This window comes from Oncorhynchus gorbuscha, linkage group LG05 (assembly GCF_021184085.1).
Source record: "Oncorhynchus gorbuscha isolate QuinsamMale2020 ecotype Even-year linkage group LG05, OgorEven_v1.0, whole genome shotgun sequence".
In the NCBI taxonomy this organism is placed as follows: Eukaryota; Metazoa; Chordata; class Actinopteri; order Salmoniformes; family Salmonidae; genus Oncorhynchus; species Oncorhynchus gorbuscha.
Window position 1 is genome coordinate 68,272,514 of NC_060177.1, and position 27,891 is coordinate 68,300,404.

General features: G+C 44.0%; 2 protein-coding genes across 4 annotated transcripts in view; both read right to left on the minus strand.

Moving 5' to 3' along the window:
- Nucleotides 1-3,373: 3,373 nt before the first annotated feature.
- selplg (selectin P ligand) lies at nucleotides 3,374-4,874 on the minus strand. Its single transcript, XM_046348669.1, has 2 exons — nucleotides 4,787-4,874; nucleotides 3,374-4,210 (listed from the first exon to the last, which is right to left on the minus strand). Exon 2 carries the CDS (start codon nucleotides 4,198-4,200, stop codon nucleotides 3,457-3,459), a length of 744 nt encoding a protein of 247 aa, XP_046204625.1. The 5' UTR covers nucleotides 4,201-4,210; nucleotides 4,787-4,874; the 3' UTR covers nucleotides 3,374-3,456.
- Nucleotides 4,875-6,472: 1,598 nt separating this feature from the next.
- The window catches only part of LOC124036377 (coronin-1C-A-like), a 66,617-nt gene continuing 45,198 nt past the window's right edge, over nucleotides 6,473-27,891 (minus strand). For all 3 annotated transcript variants that reach the window (XM_046350889.1, XM_046350890.1, XM_046350891.1), the window contains 9 exons: nucleotides 16,263-16,385; nucleotides 14,743-14,872; nucleotides 12,771-12,952; nucleotides 12,493-12,612; nucleotides 12,267-12,371; nucleotides 11,875-12,020; nucleotides 11,353-11,410; nucleotides 10,845-11,087; nucleotides 6,473-9,554 (listed from right to left, as the gene is read on the minus strand). In XM_046350889.1, coding sequence (XP_046206845.1) covers nucleotides 9,435-9,554; nucleotides 10,845-11,087; nucleotides 11,353-11,410; nucleotides 11,875-12,020; nucleotides 12,267-12,371; nucleotides 12,493-12,612; nucleotides 12,771-12,952; nucleotides 14,743-14,872; nucleotides 16,263-16,385 — 1,227 coding nt within the window. In that variant the 3' untranslated portion in view covers nucleotides 6,473-9,434. The remainder of the gene's footprint in view (nucleotides 9,555-10,844; nucleotides 11,088-11,352; nucleotides 11,411-11,874; nucleotides 12,021-12,266; nucleotides 12,372-12,492; nucleotides 12,613-12,770; nucleotides 12,953-14,742; nucleotides 14,873-16,262; nucleotides 16,386-27,891) is intronic.

Below are 27,891 nucleotides of genomic sequence, written 5' to 3' on the forward strand. Positions count from 1 at the left end.
GTTAGCTTGATCTCCCCACCCATGTATGTTCAGTCAGGAAAGCTACAGAGCCATGTGTGCTGTGACTGGACCTTGGTATTTACCAGACATAATTACATCTTCAGGAATAGTCTCCTGGTTGGTCATCATCATCTCTACAGTCCATCCACTGAAAAACACTGAAAGAATCATCCTGAATTCCTCCAGCCATCTTCACCTACAAGCTCCAATCACCACCATGTTATTGTGACTTTTACCCCTCTAAATATTAAGACTAACTTTCTAATGTGACATTCACCATAATCATATTTTTAAACATTCTATTCGCTGGAGGACTCAACCTCTCAAACTTTGATATTTCTAAACAAATGGACTCTTACATCGATCATTCAAAACCAAAGATTGATGGATATGTTAATCTACACTTTTGAAACATTTTCTAATGTCTTCACCTAAAATACAAGACCACAACTGATCTTGTATGACAAATTAAACGTGACAATACCTGCAACTTTAATTTCCTAAAAACAAAAACTTTCCCCATTGTCCCCGTTTCTTGTTCTTAAGTTGACAGGTTTGTCGTACCGTACAAAGTCTACAGCAATCAAACATACCATTTATTCTTGTTACCCATACAGTACCAGTCAAAAGTTGGAACTCACCTACCCATTCAAGGGTTTCTATTTTTATTATATTCTACATTGTAGAATAAGTAGTCAAGACATTGAAACTATGAAATAACACATTGAATAATGTAGTAACCAAATAAAGTGTTAAAAACTCAACTAAATATATTTAGATTATTCTTCAAAGTAGCCACCCTTTGCCTTGATGACAGCCTTGCACACTCTTGGCATTCTCTCAACCAGCTTCATGAGGTAGTCACCTGGAATGCATTTTAATTAACAGGCGTCCTTGTTAAAAGATCATTTGTGGAATTTATTTCCTTCTTAATGCATTTGAGCCAATCAGTTGTGTTGTAACACGGTAGGGGTGGTATACAGAAGATAGCCCTATTTGGTAAAATACCAAATCCATATTATGGCACGAACAGCTCAAATAAGCAAAGAGAAAAGACATGAAGGTCAGTCAATTGGGAAAATGTCAAGAACTTTGACAGTTTCTTCAAGTACAGTCGCAAAAACCATCAAGCACTATGACGAAACTGGCTCTCATGAGGACAGGCATTGGAATGGAAGACCCAGAGTTACCTGCTGTAAAGGATAAGTTCATTAGAGTTACCAACCTCAGAAATTGCGGCCCAAATAAATGCTTCACAGAGTTCAAGTAACAGACATCAACGTCAACTGCTCAGAGGAGACTGCATGAAATCAGCCCTTCATGGTCAAATTGCTGCAAAGAAACGACTACTAAAGGACACCAAAAATAAGTAGAGACTTGCTTGGTCCAAGAAACACGCGCAATGGACATTAGACTGGTGGAAGTCTGTCATTTGGTCTGATGAGTCCATGTGAGATTCTTGGTTCCAACCGCATGTATGGTTCCCACCGTGAAGCACGGAGAAGGTGGGATAGTGCTTTGCTGGTGACACTGATTTATTTAGGATTCAAGGCACATTTAACCAGCATGACTACCACAGCATTGTGCAGCGATTCACCATTCCATCTTGTTTACTCTTAGTGGGACAATAATATAATAATAATAAATGCCATTTAGCAGACGCTTTTATCCAAAGCGACTTACAGTCATGTGTGCATACATTCTACGTATGGGTGGTCCCGGGGATCGAACCCACTACCCTGGCGTTACAAGCGCCATGCTCTACCAACTGAGCTACAGAAGGACCACCAACAATGATTTGTTTTTCAACAGGACGATGACCCAACACACCTCCAGGCTGTGTAAGGGCTATTTGACCAAGGCGGTCAGTGATGGAGTGCTGCATCAGATGACCTGGCCTCCACAATCACCCGACAACTCAATTAGGATGGTTTGGGATGAGTTGGACCGCAGTGTGAAGGAAAACTATCCAACAAGTGCTCAGCATATGTGGGAACTCCTTCAAGACTGTTGGAAAAGCCTCCTACATGAAGATGGTTGAGAGAATGCCAAGGGTGTGCAAAGCTGTCTTCATTGCCAAGTGTGGCTATTTTAGAAAAACTAAAATATATTTGGATTGGTTTAACACATGATTCCATGTGTGTTTTATCATAGTTTTGATATCTTCACTATTATTCTACAATGTAGAAAATAGTTAAAATAAAGAAAAACCCTTGAATGAGTAGGTGTCCAAACTTTTGACTAGTTCTGTGTCCTAACTGGGAATTAAACCAAAAAATAAAAGGTCTGTACTTACAGATGCTGTCTGGCTGAAATGTCTCCCTTGGACTGAATGGTAGAGGGGTTCTAACAGCAGAGAGAGAGAGAGTGGAAGAAAATTGAGGTGTGGAAAGAAGAGGGAGCGTCCAAGTTGCCACCCTCTCCTGTAACTTCCAGTATACTGAAAGTTGTTTCTCCAGTTCTAAAAAAGCCTGCTGATTGCAGAAAGACGTCCATCCCTCTACATTTCTATCCCCTCCCCGTACCACTTTACATAACTCCCCCCAAAATCCTCCTCTCCCAGAAGTGGGATCATGGTGGATGCTTTTGCCAGTCTAGAAAGGAGGGACAGTTAGGGGCTGCCATAATGCATGTATTTTCCTTGTTTGCTCCTAAACCTTAAATATGATGGAGATATTTATGAGGGGAACATCTTTGTCCACTACATAGATATTTCCTAATTGTTCACAATCACAGAGTTACTGGTTCACGTGGCAATTCTGAAAGTTGAGCAATTAGGTCAAATACAAAATTCAGCCGAAATGTGGTCAATCTTAATGCAGGATTAATGCACTGGAGTAGCACAACATTTGTAGTACTTTCTTCATTATCAAAGACAAAGTACTCACTTCCCCCTTGCCATTACACACAGTTGAATCAGTATTCTCTAAAATGGACAAGACCACTTTTTGTACGTTGACAGTTAGTGGGTATTTATGTTCTCCACAGGGAGAGTCCCTATTTTCCCCCTGCTTCTCGGAGATCTCTAATTATGTGCTCCAGATTACAGCCCGTCTCCACACAGCCTACAAGACCAGCTTACAGAGAGGGCCCGTCTTTCATCATATCACCCATGTACAAACCTAACAGAAAATTTACAGTCAGCTACAAACATGTGCCTCAGAACTTACATCCCTGCTGGCGCTGCAGGGCTTCTGTTTTGCCCATGGCTGTTTGGAGCACCTCTTGCCTCAGAATTGTTGTAATATTTTTTAAATGTTTTTATTCAGTATGTACAGGGAAGGTCAGGCATACACATGCTTCACAATAGTGATAGATGTGTATTTCTCATTAGAATAACAGTGACAGTAACAGATAAGCAAGGCACTTCTTTTTCTGTATAAGTACAAAACATTTGCTACATAGCTGACAAAGTGCAAGTGTGTTACTGTGAATTGCGAGTTTGACTGTGAAGTGTTACAAGCATCCGTCAACGGCTGGGATGAAGCTGTTGAGAGTGAGATTGTCCCCCTCGCTGTCCTCTGTGCTGGGCATTAGGGTGATGTTGCTTGTGGGGCATCTGTATCTCCCCTGGCCTCCATAAGTGGTTCTGGTGGGGACCACTCCTGAGATGCACACCATCTCTGTGCCCTGTCCCTGCAGCTGCTGAGCCCTGTGTCTGTATCTGCTGCACCTCAGCTTGGTCAAGAGGATGACGGTGCTGACAATGAACATTGTTATCACAGCAGCCAGCACAGCGATGATGATCAGGCACTGACCTACCAGCCCTCTCCCCTTAGGGGTCATGGTCGGGCATGTCACTCTGTTCGAGGCACTGACGCTTCCTGGAATGGAGGATTTTGCTGTCCCTTCTGTGAAGGAGTTGATGGCAGTGGTAGGGTTGGGTGGATGCAGGGCAGATGGGACAGGTGTTTGTTTAACTCTCACAGTGGTGTGGGAGAGCTCAGTCTCATGGTCTGTCTCTGAGGTTTCAGTTCTCATTGTTTGCTGGGTAACGGAGACTTCTGATGCGTTTTTGGTCAGGTCTTTGGTGAGGGCTACAGGGGGCATTGGTTGAGGTGGTAGCTCAGACAGGTTCGACTCCTGGGGTCCATGGGTTGCTACCTCCCCGTGGCTAAGTAGACATCTTGAGACCGCCTTGCTTGACAGAACCAGAAGGAACACAAGAGCTGGAAATCTCCCAGGCTTTGGGGTAAACATGGTGGCAAATCTGCGAAGGGAAATGATAACAGCAAAAATGTAAAGACTATGTTCAATGAAACAGTGGTACAACTCAGAAGTTCATCACAAAACTATTAGGCATAGCTATGCCCAATTCAAGCCTTCCTGTTTTACACTACCTTAGCATGCGCTAAGGAAGAACCAATGTGATAAGTGCTATGAGACAGTGTGAAAAGTAACTTGACCTTCTGTAATCTAGTGTGATACATTACAGAACACTGCACCGAAATGCCAGCACTCATGCACAAATACCCAATACTTGTAATAACACGGTATACATTGGCTTAATATTTAAAATGGTGTTGCTCATCAACATCACTTTGAGCCTATGTAAAGGGATCAATTTCCTTTACAAAAAATGTTAGTGACAGTGACTGACAGATAATGATCTGCAATACATCTAAATCCACCCCATCAGTGATGTTGCAACGCTTCCTCAGCATTTCAGAAAAAAACCCAAATCAATCTAATTACCGGTTCTTTTAGAAAGTGGAGACTTTGTATAAACTGTATACTAGCTCATGCAGCCCAACACTACTGATCACCCCACTGCTATGACACTTACCCAAATGCTGGAGGAGAAGTCTTGTTTTGTGGTATATTGGCCCCTCAACCAGCAGATTGTTCACCGTCAAGCAAGAAGCGAGACATTGGCTGATCTGTGAGGAATTACAGGAAGCATGCTGCCTTTCACAGAAGTGAAGCTGTTTAAAAAAATAAAACACTGACAAGTGTTACACTTACAAATGAGGAATGGGGTATGGTGGCATACATGGGCTTCAGATACAAGGAAAGCTAGAATCTCTTGATAAAGAATAGCACGTATGTGAGAGCAAAAGTATATGAGCGTACACTTGACATGCAGTGCATTAGTTAAGTATTCAGACACCTTCCCATTTATTACGTTACAACCTTATTCTAAAATGAATTTATTATTCTAAAAGTCTAAATTGTTTCTAAACACAATACCCCATAATGGACAAAGTGAAAACAGGTTTAGAAATTTGTGCAAATGTAAAAAAAAGGTAAAAATGAAATACCTTACACAAGTATTCAGACCCTTTGCGATGACTCAAAATTAAGGTCAGGTGCATCCTATTTCCATTGATCGTCCTTGAGTTGTTTCAATAACTTGAATGGAGTACACTTGTGGTAAATTAAATTGATTGGACCGGATTTGGAAAGGCACACACCTGTCTGTATAATTTCCCACAGTTGACAGTATATGTCAGAGCAAAAACCAAACCCTGAGGTCGAAATAATTCCTCGTAAAGCTCTGAGACAGGATTGTGTCGAGGCACAGATCTGGGGAAAGTGTACCAAAAATATCTGCAGCATTGAAGGTCCAAGAACACAGTGGCCCCCATAATTCTTAAATGGGAGATGTTTGGGACCACCAAGACCCTTCCTAGAGCCTGCCACACGGCCAACTGATCTGGCCGCCCTGCCACTCCTCAGTAAAAGGCAAGACCGCCCGCTTGGAGTTTGCCGAAAGACACCTAAAGGACTCTGACCATGAGAAAGATGATTCTCTGGTCTGATGAAACCAAGATTGAACTCTGGGGCCTGAATGCCAAGCATCACGTCTGGAGGAAACCTGCACCATCGGAGCAAAGTAGAGAGATCCTTGATGAAACCCTGCTCTAGAGTGCTCAGGACCTCAGACTGGGGCGAAGGTTCACCTTCCAAAACAGGACAACGACCCTAGGCACACAGCCAAGACAACAGATGTGGCTTCAGGACAAGTCTCTGAATGTCCTTGAGTAGCTCAGCCAGAGGCCAGACTTAAACCCGATCAAACATCTGGAGAGATTTGAAAATAGCTGTGCAGCATTGCTCCCCATCCAACCACAGACCTTGAGGATTTGCAGAGAATGAGAGAAACTCCAAATACAGGTTTGCTAAGCTTGGCGTCATATCCAAGACTCGATGCTGTAATCGCCGCCATAGGTGCTTCAAAGTAAAAGGTTTGAATACTTATGTAAATGAGTTTAGCAAATATATATATTTTTTTAAATAAAAAATTCTACAAACCTGTTTGGTGCTTTTTCATGGGATATTGTGTGTAGATTGAGGGGAAAAAACAACTCAATCCATTTTAGATTAAGGCTGTAACGTAACCAAATGTGGAAGAACTTGAGGGATCTGAATACTTTCCAAATGCACTGCATCTCAGATATTGCTTGTTTGAAGATGGTCAGCTCATGTTTGCCCAGTCCTCTGCATCACTCATTAACTTAACAGAATACACTTATTTTTTAAATTTCTTTATTCATTTTTCTGTTAATCGATAAGTTTGATACTTGAAGCAGAAAAAAAATGAACAAAAATGCTCTACAGACCTCCACAAGAGGCTGAATCCTTGTTTGTTTTTCTTCTGTTATTAATTTCTCTTTTTGTATTTATAATACCTGTGATAGAATGGAGATTCTGTTCAGTCATGACACATTATGGCAAGGAACGCAGACAAGAGGTAACATTCAAAACCCACCAGAACCCAAATCCCAGACACACTGCAGCCCAAAACAACAATGAAAAAAATGGAAAAAAATGGAAACAAATATTTACAAAGCTTTAAATCATTTTCTAGGCCTTTATTTCAAACATCACATACATCTCTCTACAGAAGATTTCTCCAACCTACAGTGTCCCTTTGAATGGCTATTCACCAATATTCCAAACATCACAGGTCTCGCTGCCTTGAGTAGACCAAGGAGGCTGAGGAGAAGCACTTACAGGGCAGTAAAGTCCAAGACATCCTCCCCTGACAGATTCATATCTCTACAGCACAGTAGAACACATTGAAGTAGTTCTCAACCCCAATCAAATATTACAGAACACCAGACGATGCATATTTAGAGTAAAATGGAAATCCTCGGATGTAATCTTAGATTCTGTGAGGCCAGGATGGAGTGATTGATATAAGCATACATTTCTCAGTGCTTTCTATGCCCAAAACCCACTGTCAAAGTTCCTCTCAGGGTGCCTATCCACTCTCTCCTGCTAAATAACTCACACCATTCTCAAACCGCAGTCATCATTAAGCACTTCCTGTGCACAACTCTGGCATTTCTGATCTCTTCAGTGGCAACAAACTTTAAAGGCTAACAAACTCTGAACCGTAAACCTAACTCACCCTCCCGCTGAAAAATAAGGCAGAAAAAAATAGCATGACAACAGAACTATTATCGCAGTTGGCAACACCATCAAATAGTCAGACAATCCAAACGACTCCTTGTTCCTCTGATTCTCTAGTAATGTGACCATGTATTTTAGGGGAAACTATTTAAAATCCTGATAAGGAAGTACATAGTGGGATATCTGCAACGGGAGAGCCGGAGAAGGAAGCACAGGATAAAACGCACAGTATATTAACATCACCATACCACCCAATTCTGTTGTCATGGGCCAAAACCTTGGTCACACCCTATGGTGAATCCATATAATCATCTAAAAATCTCCTCGCAGAAAAAAAAACTCCAACCAGGTCAAAGACATACGAGACAAATTCACACATCCTGAAAGCCTTCCTTCTCCACGTTACTTCTTGTCAACCAACAGTCAAAATTGTTGTTTCAGACACACCCCTGTTACTCACCCTCTGGTTGGCTGTATGGGTATGGGCCAATGAAGTGGTGAATAGTGAGCATCCTGACACACACACCCTGAACACAAGGGCACGGTTCAACATTGGGGTTTATGACAGCACAAACTCCTCAAATCAAAGGCGGAACAAGGCTGATACACTGCTAAAAGCCAGGAAATCTTTACCAGCTACATAGAACACAATTCCATTGGTCCTTCTCTGGGCAGCACACAGGACATTTCCACAAGAACCCGTACAAGCCACCCAGGTGGCTCCATGTCATGAGTCAGCAGAACTGTAACTTACAGTGCAGAGCTTATTACAGTACACACATACCATCTGTGTCACAGGGCCAGAGGGGGACAATGACAAACTATGGCACATTTGTTTCATAAGACTGGAACGCCAACAGTGCTGATGGTAGCCAAGGTCACCTAAATGACAGGAACGCTAACAATGCTGATGGCAGAGGTCAACTAAATGATTGAAAAGGATTTTTGGATTGGCCATGTGCATTGTAAACAACTCCAAAAAAGAAAGACAGTTCAAGTGAACATCTAAGGCTACGAGAAGTACAAGGTGCAGGGTGACATCTCACCTGTCGTTTTAATCTACAAAGCTAAGGGGAGTCCACTCATACCCTTTCTGTTCCACAAAATTGATGGAGATGATCAAAACATTGTTCAAGTTGCAAACATAAGTTATACCAGGTATCAAATGATATGTAAGGACTGCATGTTTGCAGCTTGCTTAGTAAAACAAGCTAGAGTAAGAGAGATCAAAGATGGAGAATAAACAGTGGAAATTAAAATCTCTTGAGTAGAATATATATGAATGTATTAACTCTGGTCAGAATCAGGAGATGTTAACAAGTGTACAGACAATGGTCCTGTTAAGATGGGAAGAGAGGGAAGAATTTAGAGGTTCAGAAAAGTCAGGCGGGAGAGCGAGAACACTTACAACAAGAATCACACCACCACCTCAGAGCTTTTCAGCAAAGACAACAGAAGTACTATGATAAATCAGGCTCGAGTGTTTGATATTTCCCATAATGAGTTGGTTCTCCTCCATTGTCTTTTACAGTAATTGTTTGATTATTGAAATCTGCCATCCCCCTCCTCGCATTTCCAGCCTATTGCATTGTCCCTTATAGTTTGTATTTTGAGTCTTCCTGGAAAACAAAGATAAACATTTTTTTTAAAGAAAAATACTGTCAAGGAGGTGTAAACATAACTCCTTTAGAATTTGGCAACATAAGTAGTTGGGGTAGACAATATACTGATACCTACATATAAAACATTTTGGTTTACCCAAATAGAAATGGTTCCCATTGGAATTTTCTTGGTCACAATCTTAAAAGCAAAAAGGAATATGCAAGACTTTTTCATATAACATAGAAGATTAAACCGCCACTTATTAAAAGGAATGGAATAGTTTGCCATATTTCTCTCTTATTCCATCATGTTAACTGAGGGTTAGGGGCTGGCTAAGAAAAGTTCATATCGGAATGTTGCTTGGGATCATTGCTAGGCAGGTTTCAGGCAGAACGCTGTCATTGAGATTGGCAGTGACGGGTCCCGCCCACCTCCTAGCCAATGGATCGTCCTGAATTTTGGGGGGAGGGTCCTTAAATGGCGATCTTGGACATCTGCTCCTCGAGTTGGATGATTCGCTTCTCCTGACTGCTGACCAGGTCCTTGAGGGATTTGATTTCTTTCAAGACCTCATCCAGCTTGGCTTCGTTTTTCTGAGGAATACAGAGACAGGAGCAAGACATGAGGCCCTTTCTGGAGATGTTGGTACCAGTCCTAGTATAGTTAAAGCTTTTGCACCAAGACAACATGACTAAATTCAGGGTCTACAGCAGGGTTCCATAACTGGCAAGCCTGTAGGTGATTTTATTTGGCCCCCAAATGAGCAATTATAGATATTTTATATTTTAATAATACATTATTTTTATTGTTGGACTTTTTTTTTTTAACTAAAAACACCAGCAAATCAGCTCCAAATTATTATTTTGGAATTCTGTCCCAAATGTTGTTTTCTTCAAATATTATATCGGTTTTGGGCTTCTTGCAGTCATTTTGCAGTCTACAAAATATTTGTAATTATGTACCAGCCCCTTGATTGCCCGCTCAAGAAAATAAAAAATTGGCCCGTGACTGGATCTAGTTGATGATCCCTGGTCTACACACTGTGTGCGTGTACATTTTTAATACAGAGGTCCATTCTATCCCTGCAGGCATTCTACGCTGCAGGCATGCAGGGCTCCAGTATCCCGTAGCACCCTGAGGGTTAACATGGAGTGCCTGCAGGCTGCAGAGCAACAGCCCAGTCTGCCATGATTACAGGCCAGAGCTGCAGATCAAAGTGGAGGCCAGGGCTGGGCCCTGCGTGGGCAGCTGTATTGTGGGTGAGGTGGGGAAGGAGCAGCAACCGCCCCTCATTGAGTCAGAGAGAGCGAGGGGGGTGGCGACTTCTAGTAACCACCTTATGAAGTCAGGCAGCCACCCCCTTCTAAAACACACCCAGCCAACAAACTCTTCATGTTCCAAGGCCCCAAATGCAATATATCAAGGCCAGGGCTGAACTAAAGGCCATTTGATGACTGTGGTGGTGGGTGTGGCAATCAGACTAGCCCTGGGAAAGCACTGTACATACCCAAGGAGATACATACTGTAATGTTGATATACTGATCCAGTCTGGTGTCAACTTTCAATCAAAACACTAGTGGTACATTGCACATACAGAGTAATATCCTGGTGTCTGGTGAGTAGTACTTGTTAACATAAAATAGAGCAGTGTTTCCCAACTCCTGTCCTCTAGTACCCAAACAGTACATATTTTTATTGTAGTCCTGATTCAACTTGTCAACTAATCATCAGGCCCTCTGAGTTGAATCAGGTATGCTAGTCAGGACTACAACACAAATGTGTGCCGTTGAGGATACTCTAGGACTGGAGTTGGAGTGGAGAGAGACCGTCTCTCCCATACAACCCAGTCAGAGTCCTCCCCAGACAAAGACAGCAGTCCTCACTCTGGATGGAGTGGGCGAGGCAGACTTGTTGGCTGGGCCCCTTTTCTCTGTGTTCTTGCTCAGCTTGTTGTCCAGGATGTTTTTCTTGACCACTTTGAGGTCGCGGTTCTTGCCAGGGACGTAGCCGTTCTTCAGGGATATGAGGATGGGCTCGCCATTCTTCCCCTCGAACCAATCCTCTGCCTCGATGGCACAGTCTGGTCCTGCCGTGTCTGGGTACAGGTCATCCTGGAACAGGTCAGACTGCAGAGCGAGAGCGGCACAGAGACTGCTGTTAGAGAACGCTGTACCAAACACTAGGGCCCGTTACCTGGACACAGATTAAACAATCCTGAACAAAAAAGCATTCTCTATAGAGATTCTTCATTGATCTTGCTTTCTTAATATGTGTCCAGTAAAACACCCTAAAATGTTCTATCCCTCAAAACAGACCGTTTCAGTTAAATGTGGCATTGATTGTTGAAATCATTCATATATCGACTGTCTAGATCAGAATGAAGAAGCTCACCTTTCTGGGCACAGTCATGATGATAGGTTCACATTTCCTTTCGTGCAGTTTATAAAACCTGCCAACATAGAAGCAGAAATAAGTGTATTATTCAAAACATCACATAACAGGCCCACTGTCTAACATCCTTTTACAAACACTGCAGCCCAATGCACTTCTACTTCCAGGACACTGGCAATAGTCAGGCAGCCTCAGTAAACATGGAGTTGAATAACTGCATGGTACACAATTCTGGTTGGCAGGGCCTGGAGTTAATCCGTTTATAAGGAGAGAGTTCTCCTCCAACATGTGGTTATGTGCTGCCTCCTGGTGGACATGGACAGGTAATAGCGCCACATTCCAAGTTATCTTCCATTTAGGGCCACCTCATAGACCCGGCCAAGAACCACCCCACTTGGTTCTAGACCTTCCCACTAGACCTTGCTGAAATGAATCAGGGGTATGCCCAACAAGACATGATATTCAGATATGATAGAGCAGTCCTAAAATGGCTGATCCATTTCTCTATCCAGCCAGCCCTACCTGGCGATCTCACACTTGTTGACATCCAGACCTCTCTTGGGCATGTATCCCATTCCCCTCTGGGGCTCCTTGGTGGTGAAGGTGCTGAGGTAGTGGACAAATGGGGCCTCGTCCGTGATCTCAAAGTAGCGGATGCTGCTGTCACCCTACAAACCAGAGAGACAAGATCACGGCCTTTTAGTGCTCGTCTGAATTTCTACATTTTTTTAATGACTCAATGAGCAGCAATAGACTAAAGTTTAAGATACAGTGTAATGTTTTAGTAATGACTTCATGGATAACACTTCACCATGCAGAACTTCATGGATCAAAGTAAGACTTGTTATAAGTCACTTGCACAGCAGATCAAATGGGTGTATATGTATGTAATCTTCCGGAAAAACTCCACTCACCTTACCACACAGGTAAACCACATTGGTGTCTGGGTCATAGAAGGGCAAGAGAACTCCATTGCTGGTGTCCATCTCATGCACTGAGATGGCCTCGTCCATGGCTTGCTGTAAATGAAACATTGACATAGTTGGTTACTGAGCAGTCCAGTAACATCTTTAATATAGGGAATATAGGGTTCCGTTTGACTCAGCCAAGAGTTGTGATGGTGAGGACAGGGTGACCCACCGGGTTCCACAGGGCTAGCTGTCTCTCACTCATACGGCTGAAGCCCGTGGTGAACACGTTTCCGTCCGACAGGAAGATGGCCCTCATGGGCCGTGCCCCCTCATGGGCCTTCTCCTTCTCCTGTGACACAGATGGTCAACATCAACATAAGGTACATACACCGTAAATTTTCACCTCCGAGATTCTTTCAAATTAGTTTTTTTTTAGGGAAAGTCTGCGGAATTTGACAACCCTATACAACAGGTTTGTTAGTGAAAATTATTGTCAGTGGTGCTCACCCCTACGATCTCCTCCTTGCGGGGGTCGATGACACGGATGGTCTTGTCCTTGCAGGCAGTGCAGATGAGGCTGCCGTTGCGGTTCCAGCAGGCGCTGAAGATGACATCAGGGTGCATGTCCTCCAGTTGAATCATGGCTTCTCCCGTCCCCACGTTCCAGATGATGATCAGGTTGTCACAGCCTGAGGATTACACACATTTAACAAACACACACGAGAAGCATGGACATAATATCACTCTGATGTGGCAAGATAATATCATCTACAACTCTTAGCTCATTCTGGTTTGGTTCTGACATGGAGGGGGAAAACACAGTGAATATGGTAATTCTCAAAGGGATACTGCGAGATTCTGGCAATTAAGCAATGACGAAGTCTATAGGTAAAGTAGCATACGCTAGCGTACCTGTAGATTTTCAGTCATTGCGCTAATGCTAGTCAGCATTGGCTTGCCAAACTACCTCTTCCTTCTGCATGTAGACATAACAAATGACATCCACAAGTTCAATGGACTAATGGGTAAGTTCAATGGGTAAGTAGAAAAACAGCACAATAGCAAAAATCTTGCAGTATCCCTTTAAGGCAATTGTCAGTGTGTCAATGGGGACAGATGTGCGTTGATCAGACATCTCAGTGTTTGGGGAAAATTACGCCACAGGGTAACAGTGACAAGCTCACAGCAGGTTACCACTTTTCTCAGGGCGAGGAGGGGATGAGAGTGAGTGAGCTGATGGCGACCGAGAATACAACCACAAAAGCAGAGGCACACAGGCTGAACCAGAACTATAATGATAAGGACAGGGGGACACTAGTGTTGTCACGATACCAGAATTTAAACTTTTGATACCATCACAATACCACGGCAAAAAAAGGCATGGAGACAAACTTCACTACTGCTCTGTTCAATCGTTAGGCATCTTCTGAGTTCATCATTACATTGGAAATGTTTGACGTCAGAGACAGACATGTATGCATTAATGAATCAATTATACAATCAATTTGACTTTGTTGGTTAAAACAAGTACATAACAATGGTAATCATGTATTTATTAGTACGAAAATGTATCACTCAAGCAGTGAGTCACTTCGGATAAGAGTCTGCTGAATAACTCAAATTTACATTTTTTAATTGGAATGGTAAACCTCCTTTGATAAACTGGGTAAATCAAGATGTAATCTAGGCCTATTCGCAATACAGATGAACGCATATTCAATATGTGTGTGTGCATGCATTGAGCTGATTTTGTCTGATTTCATCTGTTTCCCTTCCATTTGGGACTTAAGCATTTCACTGTAAGGTCTACTACACCTGTTGTATTTGGCGCACATGACAAGCAAACTTCGATCTAATATTGTACCGTACTGATCAACAATATTTGCATAGAGGTAATTTATTTTATAAGAGTGTGCGCTGTCTCTTTAACGACATCATTCACGAGGCAAGAGGGGGGGCGGTCCGTCCGAGCCTTATTCACACAGTCAGTTCGCTAAGGCAATAGATCATCTTGGGAGAGACATGAGAGACCGATTACGTGAATGAATAAAGTTTGTGGCAATCAGCTTTGAAATCAGCATATTTTGCATATTATCAAAGTACTCAGGTAGTAGTGAATTGATGTTAGCGTCAGCTGCAAACTAGCAAGGGAAGTTAGCCTACAAAGCAGGAAGCTACCAGTATCTTATTGCATTGTAAAGTGTTCTAGCCTGTATAGACATTGTTTTGCGACCAGTAATTAACAGGTTCAACATTTCTACATGCCCTGTCGCATTATTCAAGTGTGTAAACTTCTGTGCAGCCCAGTTCGCTCGCACTAAGGGGGACCTTCAGCAGCACTGATACAGACTTGATCCGTGAGAAATTTGACAAAAGTAGCAAAAGTAACAAAAATGATCGTACCGAACCATTTATGTTCTAGTATCGAAAAAGTACAGACGTTTTGGTATACCATGCAACACTAGAGGATACCACTCACCGGCACTGAGCAGGACGTTGCGTGCTGTGGGGTGCCATGTGATGATGCCAACCCTTTTGGAGTGTCCCTCCAGGACCACCACAGGCTCAGACAGGCCAGTAACCAGTCCGTTCTCAGGGATCTGCCACACCTGCAGACAGAGATGAGGGTCAGAGGTCAGGGCATAGCTAGGGTCAATAATGCATCACATACAGAATTTAAATCAAATTTGATTTGTCCCGTGCCAAATACAACATTTCACCTTGGAGTGAAATGCTTAACGGCGTTGGTTTAAGGGCTTTAAGAAAAATGTGTTATGAAAAAATAGAAGTAACAAATAGTAAAATAACAATAGCGAGGATATAAACAGGGGGTACCGGTACAGAGTCAATGTGCGGGGGGCACCGGTTAGTCGAGGTAATTTATACATGTAGGTAGAGTTAAAGTGTCAGAGAGTATGGCTGCAAGTTCCCCTGCTGTTACGTGTCGTAAAGCACTAAACTAAATCGACCGCAGAAAGCAGTACATTCACATCAAAAACTTTTAGATTGACATTACTGTGACAGGAAGTTAGTAGATCACACAACCATGACTCAAGGGGGCGGCAGAGATCCAAAGTCACTCCCCATACTGACGTACAGCCTGAGTAGCTTACTTCCCACTGACAATACAGCCAGTAGACTATACAACTACAGTAAAGATGGCAGAATGAAAACATTGATCTATGGAAATAAAGACTAAAGGTGAAAGTCATTATCTCTATGATCTCCGACAGCAGTAGACTGACATTATGAAAGGCATGTGGTTCAGTAGTCAAACCACTGCATTACTACTGAACCCCTACACTAATCAGAGCTCCTACTCCAGCTGCAATAGGTCACTACGGATACAGCAGTCAACAGCAGCTCATCAGGAAATGTAATCTAAAGTCAAAACTACTTTTAGGGAACCAATTCTGTGTGTATTTCTAGCAGCAATATTAAATGTTCTGAAGAGAGAGGAACCTTTGGCGGTTCAACTTCTGTAAATGCACTCGGAACACTGCATCCATTTCACAGACAGGTCTTCTGGTGTTGAGAGAGTTGCATGGGGAAGTCAACGCCTACAGGTGGGGAAGTGGTAGAAGCATACCAAAGTACACTGCGCACACTGATCACTGCCGTTCACAGCCCAAATAAGGACATATGGAGAAAAGTACAGCACCAGCCTCAAACAAGTTAGTGACCTCAGCCATATAAAAAAGGCTAAATCATTCCCCAGAGCTGATTCCTATACGACTTGTCTCTCTCTGCGTCTAATCTAATCCAGACTAGAGGGCGAGCCCTGCCTGCACCCATGCTTAGCTACCCTATCACTATCGGAATCAACACCCTTCCCTACGCTATCAGTATCTGGCCTTTCACAACCAAAACTTGTCATCTCCTGTCGGTTGGCATCGGTGAGAGGGTGTGTGTAGATGGACAGGTTAAGTATGAACAAACATTGCTGTACGGTTCCACTGCTGAGGTGTGTGTCAGGGAGAGGGGTGATTGTAACCATACCATAACTGTGCAATCCTCTGAGCCGCTGGCGATGACCTGGTCATTGTGGGGGCACCAGTCGATATCCAGCACAGGGCCTGTGTGACCACACACTGTGGGGTAGGCCTTGTCAATGCGGCCCGACTGTGGAGAAACAAGCAGATACAGACATGAGATCAGTCACGGATGTCTATAACGCCTGGTGATCTGAGGAAACAACTTGACCCGAGTTTAACTTAAACCATGAAATCACAGGGTTAGGCCGACCAACCAGAGACCATGTACAAAACAAGGAGTATACAATAGAGATGTTCCCTGTGAGCAGAGGGCAACATCCCGAGGAGGAGCTCAGTCAAACATTAACCAGACACATTTTGACTACCTGTATTTAAATCTATGTTTTCAACCAAATTACACAGTCCACTAATGCATTAAGAGCATAGAGAGGAACAGAGACAAACACAGAGAGACTCACCAGCCTAGCACTGTCATAGCCTCTAAAAACAATTTCTTTTTGCAATTCTGTTGCATAGCTATATCCTAGGACTCATTCAGATTAAAGCTTGCCCTTGTTTAGTATGTAAATGATGGCATGTTGGTGGTGATGACGTCAGACGCAAACCAGCAGAAGCTTATTTTTTGCTCTTTAAAGTGAAACCCTGATCTAACCTCCAATATAATACCCTTATACAACACACAGGCCAGATGGCCAGAAATCACTTCCCCAGCCATCACACACACAAAACAAATAAGCCAGACAAAGGGAAGGCTTTCCCACCCTATCAGCTGACTTCCTGATGACATCAGTCTGGTCTGAAGGCGGGTACGATCTTGACCACTGACCCTATCATGATTGGAGGATCAGGTGCTCTCCACAGTGTGAATTCTGGGTAATGTAAAGTCTGAAGATGCTGAGGGGGGTAAGGGTTGGATTCGGGAGACTGACGCACCCTTTTCCATGCTCCCGTCAGTTGATTGCCCAACCAGACCACCACAGAGCCCGACAGTCAGATGATGTCACCGAGACAGAGCCCTGTTGGCTGCAGCCATATTTAAAGCATAATGGTCTGCCTCATGAAAATCACTCAATGCCCACAGCCATTCTAGCAGTAGACTGGGCACCATGACAACAATGGTTTCAGAGGGCTAAATATAAGTGCTGCATATTCAGTCACAGGGAGAGAAGAGCTTTTCCAGGTCTCTACTGTAGACATTAGAAAACATAACAGGGCCTGTAAGCATTAGGCACACCAGCCTTTAGTGTGGACTTCAAAACTCAAGAGAAATGCTGAGAATGACCATTCAGATAACCTAAGAGCGTGAAGTCAGAGAGAACAAACATATTCAGGTATGAAGAAGCTCTGTCCTCATGGACATGTAATCGAGGCGTGTGGACAGAGGGAGGTTACAAACGACAAACCTGAGTGGGCGGTCTAGGCCCTATGTCTAAATGCTTGTGTAACAGCAGGCAGTGGATTGGCCACTAGGACCCAGACAGCCATTTCAGACCAGGATATGAGTCAGTATGTTGTCTGAAGTCTCCTCCATATTTCTCTATTACTTCCCTGCCTGCTGTGGCACTGGGCCAAAAAAGGACTGGCCAGTTCAACTCTGCTGCTCACGTCACAATACACCACACAGTGTTGGGTTAAAACCTGATTACAATAGTGGTCAGTGAGTCACAGTAGTTCAACACAAACTAAAATGAATCTCATGCCAGACATGGCCATGGGGATTGTGGTCATAGAAGACAGTCAATCGGTTCACACCACAACCCACTGCCCAGGAAACAATCACAGCCCTCCCTACAGCAGAGTTGGGCCGTGACACAAACTCCAACATCAGTGATCAAAGTCTGAGTGTACTATACCTGTGTGTGTATATGAATCTAAAAATCACATGACCATGCCTCGCCCTGTCCAGAGAACACTCCCGGAAATCTAACAGGATAATCAGCCGTTGTTCTGGGCCTGGGACGGAAGGATAGGCTCCTCTGAATACATAGCCAGAGAGGGAGGTGAGCAGTTTCTGGAATGAGACAAAGGTTGACGTGGTCACAAACAGCGGCCCATATTGCAGCAGAGGCCTGAAAGTGATTCTCAATCTCCCGCTGTTGGGGGGAGTGGCCTGTTAGCAGCAGGATGTGCAGCAGGAAAGTCAAGTCAGTGTCGAGGGGGTGTAGGCTAGCTAGGCTATATCAGCAGAGGACCAATTGTGACAGAGCAATGTAGGCTAGGCCTATAATAGCACAGGATACTGCTCAGTACTAGCATTTCCTCTTAGCTGCTTCGGCCTTGCTCAGATCAACAACATACAGCTAGCTGGCGGCTGTGTTCGAGGGCATCAAACTGATGCATCATGGGGAAATTGTGACTGACTAATATTATTGAGTAGTTATTTATGATGCATGGTGATTTGTACAGTCAGTTTCGACTCGCCTTTAAAGTCAGCTGCAATGTGGAACACGCCCAATGTTTTTCATCAGGCTGGGTGGTTGGTTGTATAATGTCGTTAATGTCAGCAGAGGTGTGGTTTCCAGGGACAACAAAAGGTGTGCAGATGGCAGACTAGGATCTGGGTGTGTGTAGTACATAGGCCAATACACTGAGCGCACAACACTTCAGGCTCTTTCCATGACAGACTGAACAGTTGAAAGCTATGATCCCTTATTGATGTCACCTGTTAAATCCACAGACAGGTTAAAAGGCCTCGAGACAGTTGACACATGGATTGTGTATGTGTGCCATTCAGAGGGTGAATGGGTAAGACTAAAGATTTAAGTTCCTTAGAACGGGGTATGGTAGTAGATGCCAGGCACAATGGGTTGAGTGTGTCAAGAACTGAAACACTGTTTCCCATGTTTAACAACAATGATCTATCAACCAAAGGACATCCAGCCAACTTGACAACTGTAGAAAGTATTGGAGTCAACATGGGACAGCATCCCTGTGGAACGCTTTCGACACCTTGAAGAGTCCATGCCCTGACGAATGGAGGCTGTTCTGAGGGCAAAAGGGGTGGCAACTCAATATTACAAAGGCATTCCTAATGTTTTGTTCACTCAGTGGTATTTGCTGCCTGCCCGTCTCAGTGGTATTTGCTGCCTGCCCGTCTCAGTGGTATTTGCTGCCTGCCCGTCTCAGTGGTATTTGCTGCCTGCCCGTCTCAGTGGTATTTGCTGCCTGCCCGTCTCAGTGGTATTTGCCGCCTGCCCGTCTCAGTGGTATTTGCCGCCTGCCCGTCTCAGTGGTATTTTCCGCCTGCCCGTCTCAGTGGTATTTGCCGCCTGCCCGTCTCAGTGGTATTTCCCGCCTGCCCGTCTCAGTGGTATTTCCCGCCTGCCCGTCTCAGTGGTATTTCCCGCCTGCCCGTCTCAGTGGTATTTCCCGCTGACATCAGCAGTGTCACGTCCTCTTAACTGCTGCCTGGTTCACAGACCCCAGAGAGATTAGAGACAGTGCCCCAAATGGCATCCTAATCCCTATATAGTGTACTTCTTTTCACCAGAGCCCTATGGGTTCTGGTCAATAGTAGGGCGTTATATAGGGGACAGGGTTACATTTGGTACGTACTCACAGACTAGGAACATGTGCACAGGGTCTAGGGAGGACCTCGGCACTCTACAGGAGACTCACATTTCACATGGAAACTCTGTTACACACATCTCTCACACCAGTTCAATTCATACGCTTTGTTATTCTTCACCACAAAAACTAGGAGGACAGTACAGACTGTCCCAACCAACAATCTACATGGTTGACTTGTGAAGAAGGGACAGAGCCCAACAGCAGTGAGGGGCTGCTGTAGGCCTGGCTGTTAACACAATTCACACGGCTGCTGTAGGCCTGTTTACACACAGCTCATAGGGCTGCTGACATGCCGTCCAGCGGGACTGAGAGCCTGTCGTTCCAGTCATCCCACACCCCAGGCAGCTCTGATGGGGCTGTGACTAATGAGAGCGAGGGAGCGAGAGTGTTAAACGCACCACGGAGGTGTTAATCGTGTTTGTCTTTGCTATACACAATATGGAATTCCACGGTCCGAGAGAAGTACAGGACAAGATCTCGCTTCAAGCCTGAATAAATATTATTTGATAGCGTCGTGATCATCTACAAAAGGCTGGAATGTTGTGCATGGTGAGGTCACTGATGGTTAGGAAAGGACTGCCAATAAACAGATCCTAGCCAAACTGCTCAAACATTTCCAAGGCAGGCACCACCATGCTGCTGTTTATGGGGAGAACAGACGACACACATCACTCTTTTACACCACAACTTCTCAATGCATAACCCTTTTAGTAGACATTCTTATCCAGAGTCCAACTTCCTTGATTCAGGTGAACACAGGTAACTAAGCTAGATTCTCAGAGATAGTGAAGAGCAATAGGAGGCCTGGCCTGTGGCAACCTGCCTCTGCTCTGACTGACTGACTCCTCCCTGAGACGCAGCCTGAGGCAGGTATGTATAGCTGCGTTTACACAGGCAGCCCAATTCTGATAAAACATCTCCCCCCCCCTAAATTGCACTTTTGACCATTAAGATCAGCTCGGAAAAATGTGGTGTGAAAAGATGTGATTGGTCAAAAAAAACTATTAGTAGGAAAAAGATTGGAATTGGGCTGCCTGTGTAAACATAGCCAAAAGATACGGCCGGCCTTGATTCTTATTAGTGTCATAAAATTCACCCCCATGTAATTCGGTAACCACAGAACTGTATTGAACTGGAACCATTCCGGAGAAGGTGCCAGGTAAGCAATTGCTAAAGCTGAAGATAAGAGGAAAGGCGCTGATAAATGATGCTTGTAAGTACAGAGAATAGTGCTCTAAGCTGAAGACCAGGCAGAGTACAAGGACCGGCGACAAGTATAAAACACAGTGAAAAGACTGTTAGCTAATTGGCACAGCCCCTTTACATGCCTGCCTTGAGTGACATCACAGAACACTTTCAGCCCCCAAACCTTTAAAAAAAATGTAAGCGCTGCTCCTGAAACAGATCAAAACAGCAAGGAATGGCAGACCAGACCACTGGTCATAATCTCCACGACAAACAGTCCAGTGGGAGAGACAAGAGACTGGGTAGGAGTGTGTTTCATGTAGACAAGGAGGCGGGAGTTGAGACATGCGACAGACAGTTGAGCAAACCACTGACTTGAGTAGAAAGGATGAATAGCACGGTCAAAATCATACGCAATTGAGGCAACCCATCAAATAAGTAGGCTAAAGCCTGAATTGAATAAAGCAATCCAAAGCAGACTCCGTCCCAAACATACATTTTTCATTGATTGTTATATATGATACTGTAAATGACCAGAACATCTAAGGACCTTGACAAGGCTATGTGCTGTATGATATCCTATGAGAGAATGTGTCAAGCAAGCTGACATGTTGGATAGCAATAAGTGAAGCTACACAAAATCTGTGTCCAAACCTCATAAGATACAACAAAACAAAATGGACGATGGCAAAGTTAACTTGTTATGGCTGGGGGCAGTATTGAGTAGCTTGGATGAATAAGGTGCCCAGAGTAAACTGTCTGCTACTCAGGCCCAGCTGCTAATATATGCATATTATTAGTAGATTTGGATAGAAAACACTGAAGTTTCTAAAACTGTTTCAATGATGTCTGTGAGTATAACAGAACTCATTTGTCAGGCAAAACCAGAGAAAAAAATCCAACCAGGAAGTGGGAAATCTGAGGTTTGTAGTTTTTCAACTCTTTGCCTATCAAATAGTGTCTATGGGGTCAAATTGCACTTCCTAAGGCTTCCACTAGATGTCAACAGTCTTTGATGCTTCTACTGTGAAGTGGGGGCAAATGAGAGGGGGATGAGGCATGAGCTGACCACGCTCGTTCACGTGATAGTTAGCTTGAGTTCCATTGCAATTCTACAGACAAAGGAATTCTCCGGTTGGAACATTATTGAAGATTATGTTAAAAACATCCTAAAGTTTGATTCTATACATCGTTTGACATGTTTCTACGGACTGTAACGGAACTATTTGACTTTGTCCGCACCTAGTGATCGCGCGTCATGAATTTGGATTACTGGGCTAAACAAAAAGGAGGTATTTGGACAAATTATGGACTTTATCGAACAAATCAAACATTTGTGGAACTGAGATTCCTGGGAGAGCATTCTGATGAAGATCCAAGGTAAGTGAATATTTATAATGCTATTTCTGACTTCTGTTGACTACACAACACGCCAATGTATACTGACATTTTTGGATATAAATATGAACTTTATCAAACAAAACATACATTTATTGTGTTACATGAAGTACAAGGAGTGTCATCTGATAAAGATCAAAGGTTAGTGATTAATTTATCTCCATTTCTGCTTTTTGTGACTCCTCTCCTTGGCTGGAAAAATGGCTGTTTGTGACTAGGCGCTCACCTAACATAATCGTTTGGTTTGCTTTCATCGTAAAGCCTTTTTGAAATCAGACACTGGTGGGATTAACAAGAAGTATATCTTTAAAAATTGTGTAAAATACTTGTATTTTTGAGGAATTTCAATTGTGATTTGTTGTTTTGAATTTGGCGCCCTGCACTTTCACTGACTGTTGTCATATCGATCACGTTAGAGGGATCTCAGCCCAAAGAGGTTATCACTTTGAATCCGTAAAACCCAAGAGGCGTCACGCACAAACACATCCTTACAGCAAAACATCTGACACATGGGAGGGCTCATACACGCATGTTTCCCCTCTGCGCACCATGGAAATGTCCACCTTTCCGCTTCCCTTTGTGAGTGTACGGCCTTGAGAGCACAGCTGAGGCTGCATACCGGTCAGACCCTCGGGCTGGTCTCCATGAGAAATGCAGCACAATGGGAGGCACAGTACAGGCAACCTGGCACTCTACTCTGACTGTACATGGCTGGAGATGCTCCAGCTTCAACACATGAATGGAGGGGTAGATCAGAGGGCAGGTGGTCAGAAATTAGTGATGACAGGGCAGGAGCCAAGACCAACATGTGGCTGCCCAGGCCCAGTTAGGGAAAAAAACATTTTTATAGAGATCAAAAGAGGAATGAATCCTGGGCCCAGTATGTCTTACAAACCTCATTAACAAAATGTTTAGAGGGACATGACTGTCACTCAACCAGCAAAACACTAGCACTAGTGAGGAGAAATTCTACTTGGATCATTCACAATGTTCCATACATTTCCTTGCCTTTCAGAAAAAAATACAATGAAATACAGTGAAAACCTGCACCAAGCAAGCATAGTCCTAATCTTTAATTAGAAAATCAAATCGCACTAATAACAAACAGAACATGGCAATGAGATCCACCGTGAATATGGCTGACAGACAACACTTGACATAAAACAATCTCCCTCTCCTCCAGGCCTCTCATCTCCAGCCTATCCCTGAAATCACCAGGAACTGGCAGTGCTGGCAGCCAATGACGAGGCAGGGAGGAAATGGTCCTGTAAGGCTGTCAGGCAGGGTGCAGTGAATGGCCATATATGGTAAAATCTGCAGTCAGCAGGACTCAGTGGCAGCAGTGGTGAAAGCAGTAGCAGAGGCAGTATAGGGCTCCTGGAATACAGATCGAGCAGAGTGGGCAAAGACCATTACAATAACCCCCTCTTGCATGTTTAAGAGTTAAGTAGGGAGTGTGTGTGTGTTTCAGTCAGCCAGAAAGAGCCGGCTTTAAGGCAAAATAAATAAATAAATAGAAAAGCAGATCTTTTTTTTTTTAATTGGTGAAGGTAACGTGTCAGTGAGAATAAATACAAATCCATTGAAAAAAATACTGCTTTTTAGCCCATTCATTGATAAATACATTTGACCGGTCATGCTTATCGGTGTATAGGTCATTTTTCAAAATGTAGTGGAATTAATTGCAGCTTGTGTATTTTTGTTGGTCATTATGTATACCCGCACAGCGTACAGATACAGAGCCTAGTTTGAGTGGAAAACGTGTCAGTGTGAGAGCTGCTGCTACAATGCCTCAAACAGCTCGTTCGTTCCTGCTGGAGTGAAATGTGCTTTTTTACTAGTCCAATCATTGTGCAACAATTCTAAATGCAATCATGTGATAAAAGTTAAAGCCACAATTAAAAATAGCTAGTATTTTTATTTCTCAGCTGGTAATTGAAGCATGCTTCCCATCCACCATCCAAGTGCACAGGCAACGGTAAGGAGGCTTTAGCGCCTCACACCAGTGGAGGGAGTATGCATTTTGAAAACATACTTAATGTTTGAAACCAGAACGTTTAACTTCATATCATAAACTCAGCAAAAAAAGAAACATCCTCTCACTGTCAACTGCGTTTATTTTCATCAAACATAACGTGTAAATACTTGTATGAACGCAACAAGATTCCACAAACAACTTCCACATACATCTAACAGAAATGGAATAATGTGTCCCTGAACAAAGGGGGGCCAAAATCAAAAGTAACTGTCAATGCAGCTGGTGGTCACACCAGGTACTAAGTACTGCAGTGAATCTCCTCATCATGGACTGCACCAGATTTGCCAGATCTTGCTGGGAGATGTTATCCCACTCTTTCACCGAGTTCCCGGACAATACTGGGGGGGCGGCCCTTGCCCTCACCCCCCGAGCCAACAGGCCCCAGCCATGGTAGAACAGACATTCCTGTCTTGCAGGAAATCACGCACAGAACGAGCAGTAAGGCTGGTGGCATTGTCATGCTGGATGAGCCTGCAGGAAGTGTACCATATGAGGGAGGAGGACGTCTCCCCTGTAACGCACAGCGTTGAGCTTGTCATTGCAGGCAATCTCAGTCCGATGATGCTATTACACACCGCCCCAGACCATGACGGATCCTCCACCTCGATCACAGGCCTCAGTTTAACGCTCATTCCTTCGTCGATAAATGCGAATCCGACCCCTGGTGAGACAAAATCGACACTTTTCGCCAGTCCTGTCTGGTCCAGCGTCAGTGGGTTTGTGCCTATAGAAGACGTTGCTGCCGGTGATGTCTGGTGAGGACAGACCAGCCTCTCTCAGCCTATTGCGGACAGTTCGGCCTCTCACAGTACGGACAATGCAATTTATTGCCCTGGCAACAGCTGCAGTCCTCATGCCTCCTTGCAGCATGCCTAAGGCACGTTCACACAGATAAGCAGGAACCCTGGGCATCTTTCTTTTGGTGTTTTTCCAGAGTCAGTATAAAGACCTTTAGTGTCATAAGTTTTCATAACTGTGGCCTTAATAGTCTACCATCTGTAAGCTGTTAGTGTGTTAACCATTCCACAGGTGCATGTTCATTCATTGTTTATGGTTCATTGAACAAACATGGGAAACTGTGTTTAAACCCTTTACAATTAAGACCTTTGAAGTTATTTGGAATTTTACAAATTACCTTTGAAAGACAGGGACCTGAAAAATAGACATTTCTTTTTTTGCTGACTTTTTATGAGGTATGTCTTACCTTGCTTCAAAGTAGCCTAGTCAAAACCAGACCATAGAAATGTGGCGGAAACAGAAATTCTCATCTCCATCACGTGCCGGATGCTTTTTCCCCTGCTAATTGCATTATGGAGCGAACATTCGAGTAGAACTTACTGCCTTGTGCACATTACTGCGCTTATAGTTTATCAACATTTTAAGCTAAACGTTCTGATCGGTTGCATCAGCCTCGCTACTTATAACAATGTAGCCAAATGGTTCTACGAATTTTGGATCCATCATCCCACACCTGTCCCAGAGTCTGTTTGGAATTGGCCATTTCTTTCTTGCAGAGAACGACAAGCTGACCAGTAGAATAGGTATACTTTTCCACTATAGGGGATAGTAGATTGACATAGGCTAGTGATTTTGCTATTCGCTACTTGTCTTGTTGGCTGAGGAAAAGTAAAGAACAGCTTTAACATCTTCAAATTGCACATCGGAATTCGGTAAGAAGGAAGCACGCCGTTGCATCCTCGAGTTGCATGTTAAGATGAATTACCATAATGTAAATGTGATTTGTCATTCTGAGCAACGTGGGTGGATGCTTTAATTAGATTACACACCTAATGCACATGGGTCTGGTACATTTCAAATGTCCAGTTCATTTAAATGCTGCCGGTAAAATCTGTCAGGTACCACTAACGGAAACCCTGGTGTGCGTGTGTGTGTGTGTGTGTGTGTGTGAGAGAGACCGTGTGCGCGCACACACACCCAGGGATCTCTTAAGCCAAAAGGGTGAGTTTTGGATGAATGAGGGATTGAGGACTGGTCCAAAGACAACATGGCCAAATCTGATTTCTCTCTTCTGTGAAGAAAGAGTTTTTGAACCACTGGTTTAGAACATGACCTCGTACACACAGTGTCCTGGCTGTACTTTTATCCCAAAAGAGTCCCAGAACAGACAGAAGAAACCTACTGCCTCAGTCAGAATAACGTTATTGTAACACACTGATCAACACATGGTGGCTACATATGGGAAAGACAGAGGCTACTGAGCCAGCCAGTCATCATGAATAATTCAACAATTTAATGCTTGACTGACTCAAATGAGGGCTTTCAAGGCATCAGATTATAAATCATAAATAGTGGTTTATTTATTTATTCCTTATTGAGACCCCCCCCACCCCTCTACAGAGTTGGGTCAGGCAGATTGAGAGGCCAAAGCAGGAATGTCTCAGTGCAGTTGCTACAGCATGCAGTCTCCCACTGCTTCCTTCATATGGAAATTAGGGAATATATTACATTGCGTCAGGCGCACAGAGAGAAAGGAGATTGAAAGCATGAGGGTTGAAGACTACATGCGTTCAGTCAGACACCTGACACCACACATCCCTCTCGGTCCTGACAGGACGCAGCCAACCATGCAGGCAGCAACAATGAGGCGAGGCGCTGAGTCATCTTGGCCTGCCACAGGAACCACCTCCTACACAGAGACACACCCAGCTCATCTCTGTGATATTGACTGACCAATACCACAGGCACCTTATGGCCACACACACACACACACACACATCGCTCCACAAGCTCAAGCATAGGCCAACGTGTCCAAGCACACACACAGGATAATAGGCAAGTGCAAGGAAAGTATGAAGGGTGAATATCAAGGCAAAATCTCAAGACACCTTCAGTCAAAGCTCAAACCAACACTTACATGGAGGGTTTCTGTGGTTCTCGGACTTAACACCAACAATGCTGGATGTGGATAGGGAGGTAGAACATATGAAGATAAAATGAGGGCCACAGTACGGGGCCATATTTTGGGGGTTGGATTCAAGGAGCAGCACCCTCGTTCCACATCCATCCCCCCTCAGCAGGCCGAATGCTGCTGTGACAAAGGGCCTGGCTGGGAGTGAGCGAGAGACAAAGGCTCTGAGCAGCTGGCTGCCCAAACAGGCTGTGAACAGCACAGCATGGGCAGATGGGCCTGTCCACCCTCACATGGGCTATAGTGTGTGTGTGTGTGTGTGTGTGTGTGTGTGTGTGTGTGTGTGTGTGTGTGTGTGTGTGTGTGTGTGTGTGTGTGTGTGTGTGTGTGTGTGTGTGTGTGTGTGTGTGTGTGTGTGTGTGTGTGTGTGTGTGTGTGTGTGTGTGTGTGTGTGTAAAAAAGAGGCAGAGAGGGCAGAGAGAGTCAGACAGACAAGCGAAGACACATTTATCTGAACGCTGTGCCCTGCTATGAGGATACGTTGACATTGTGTGTAGGGGTTGAGCCATTAAG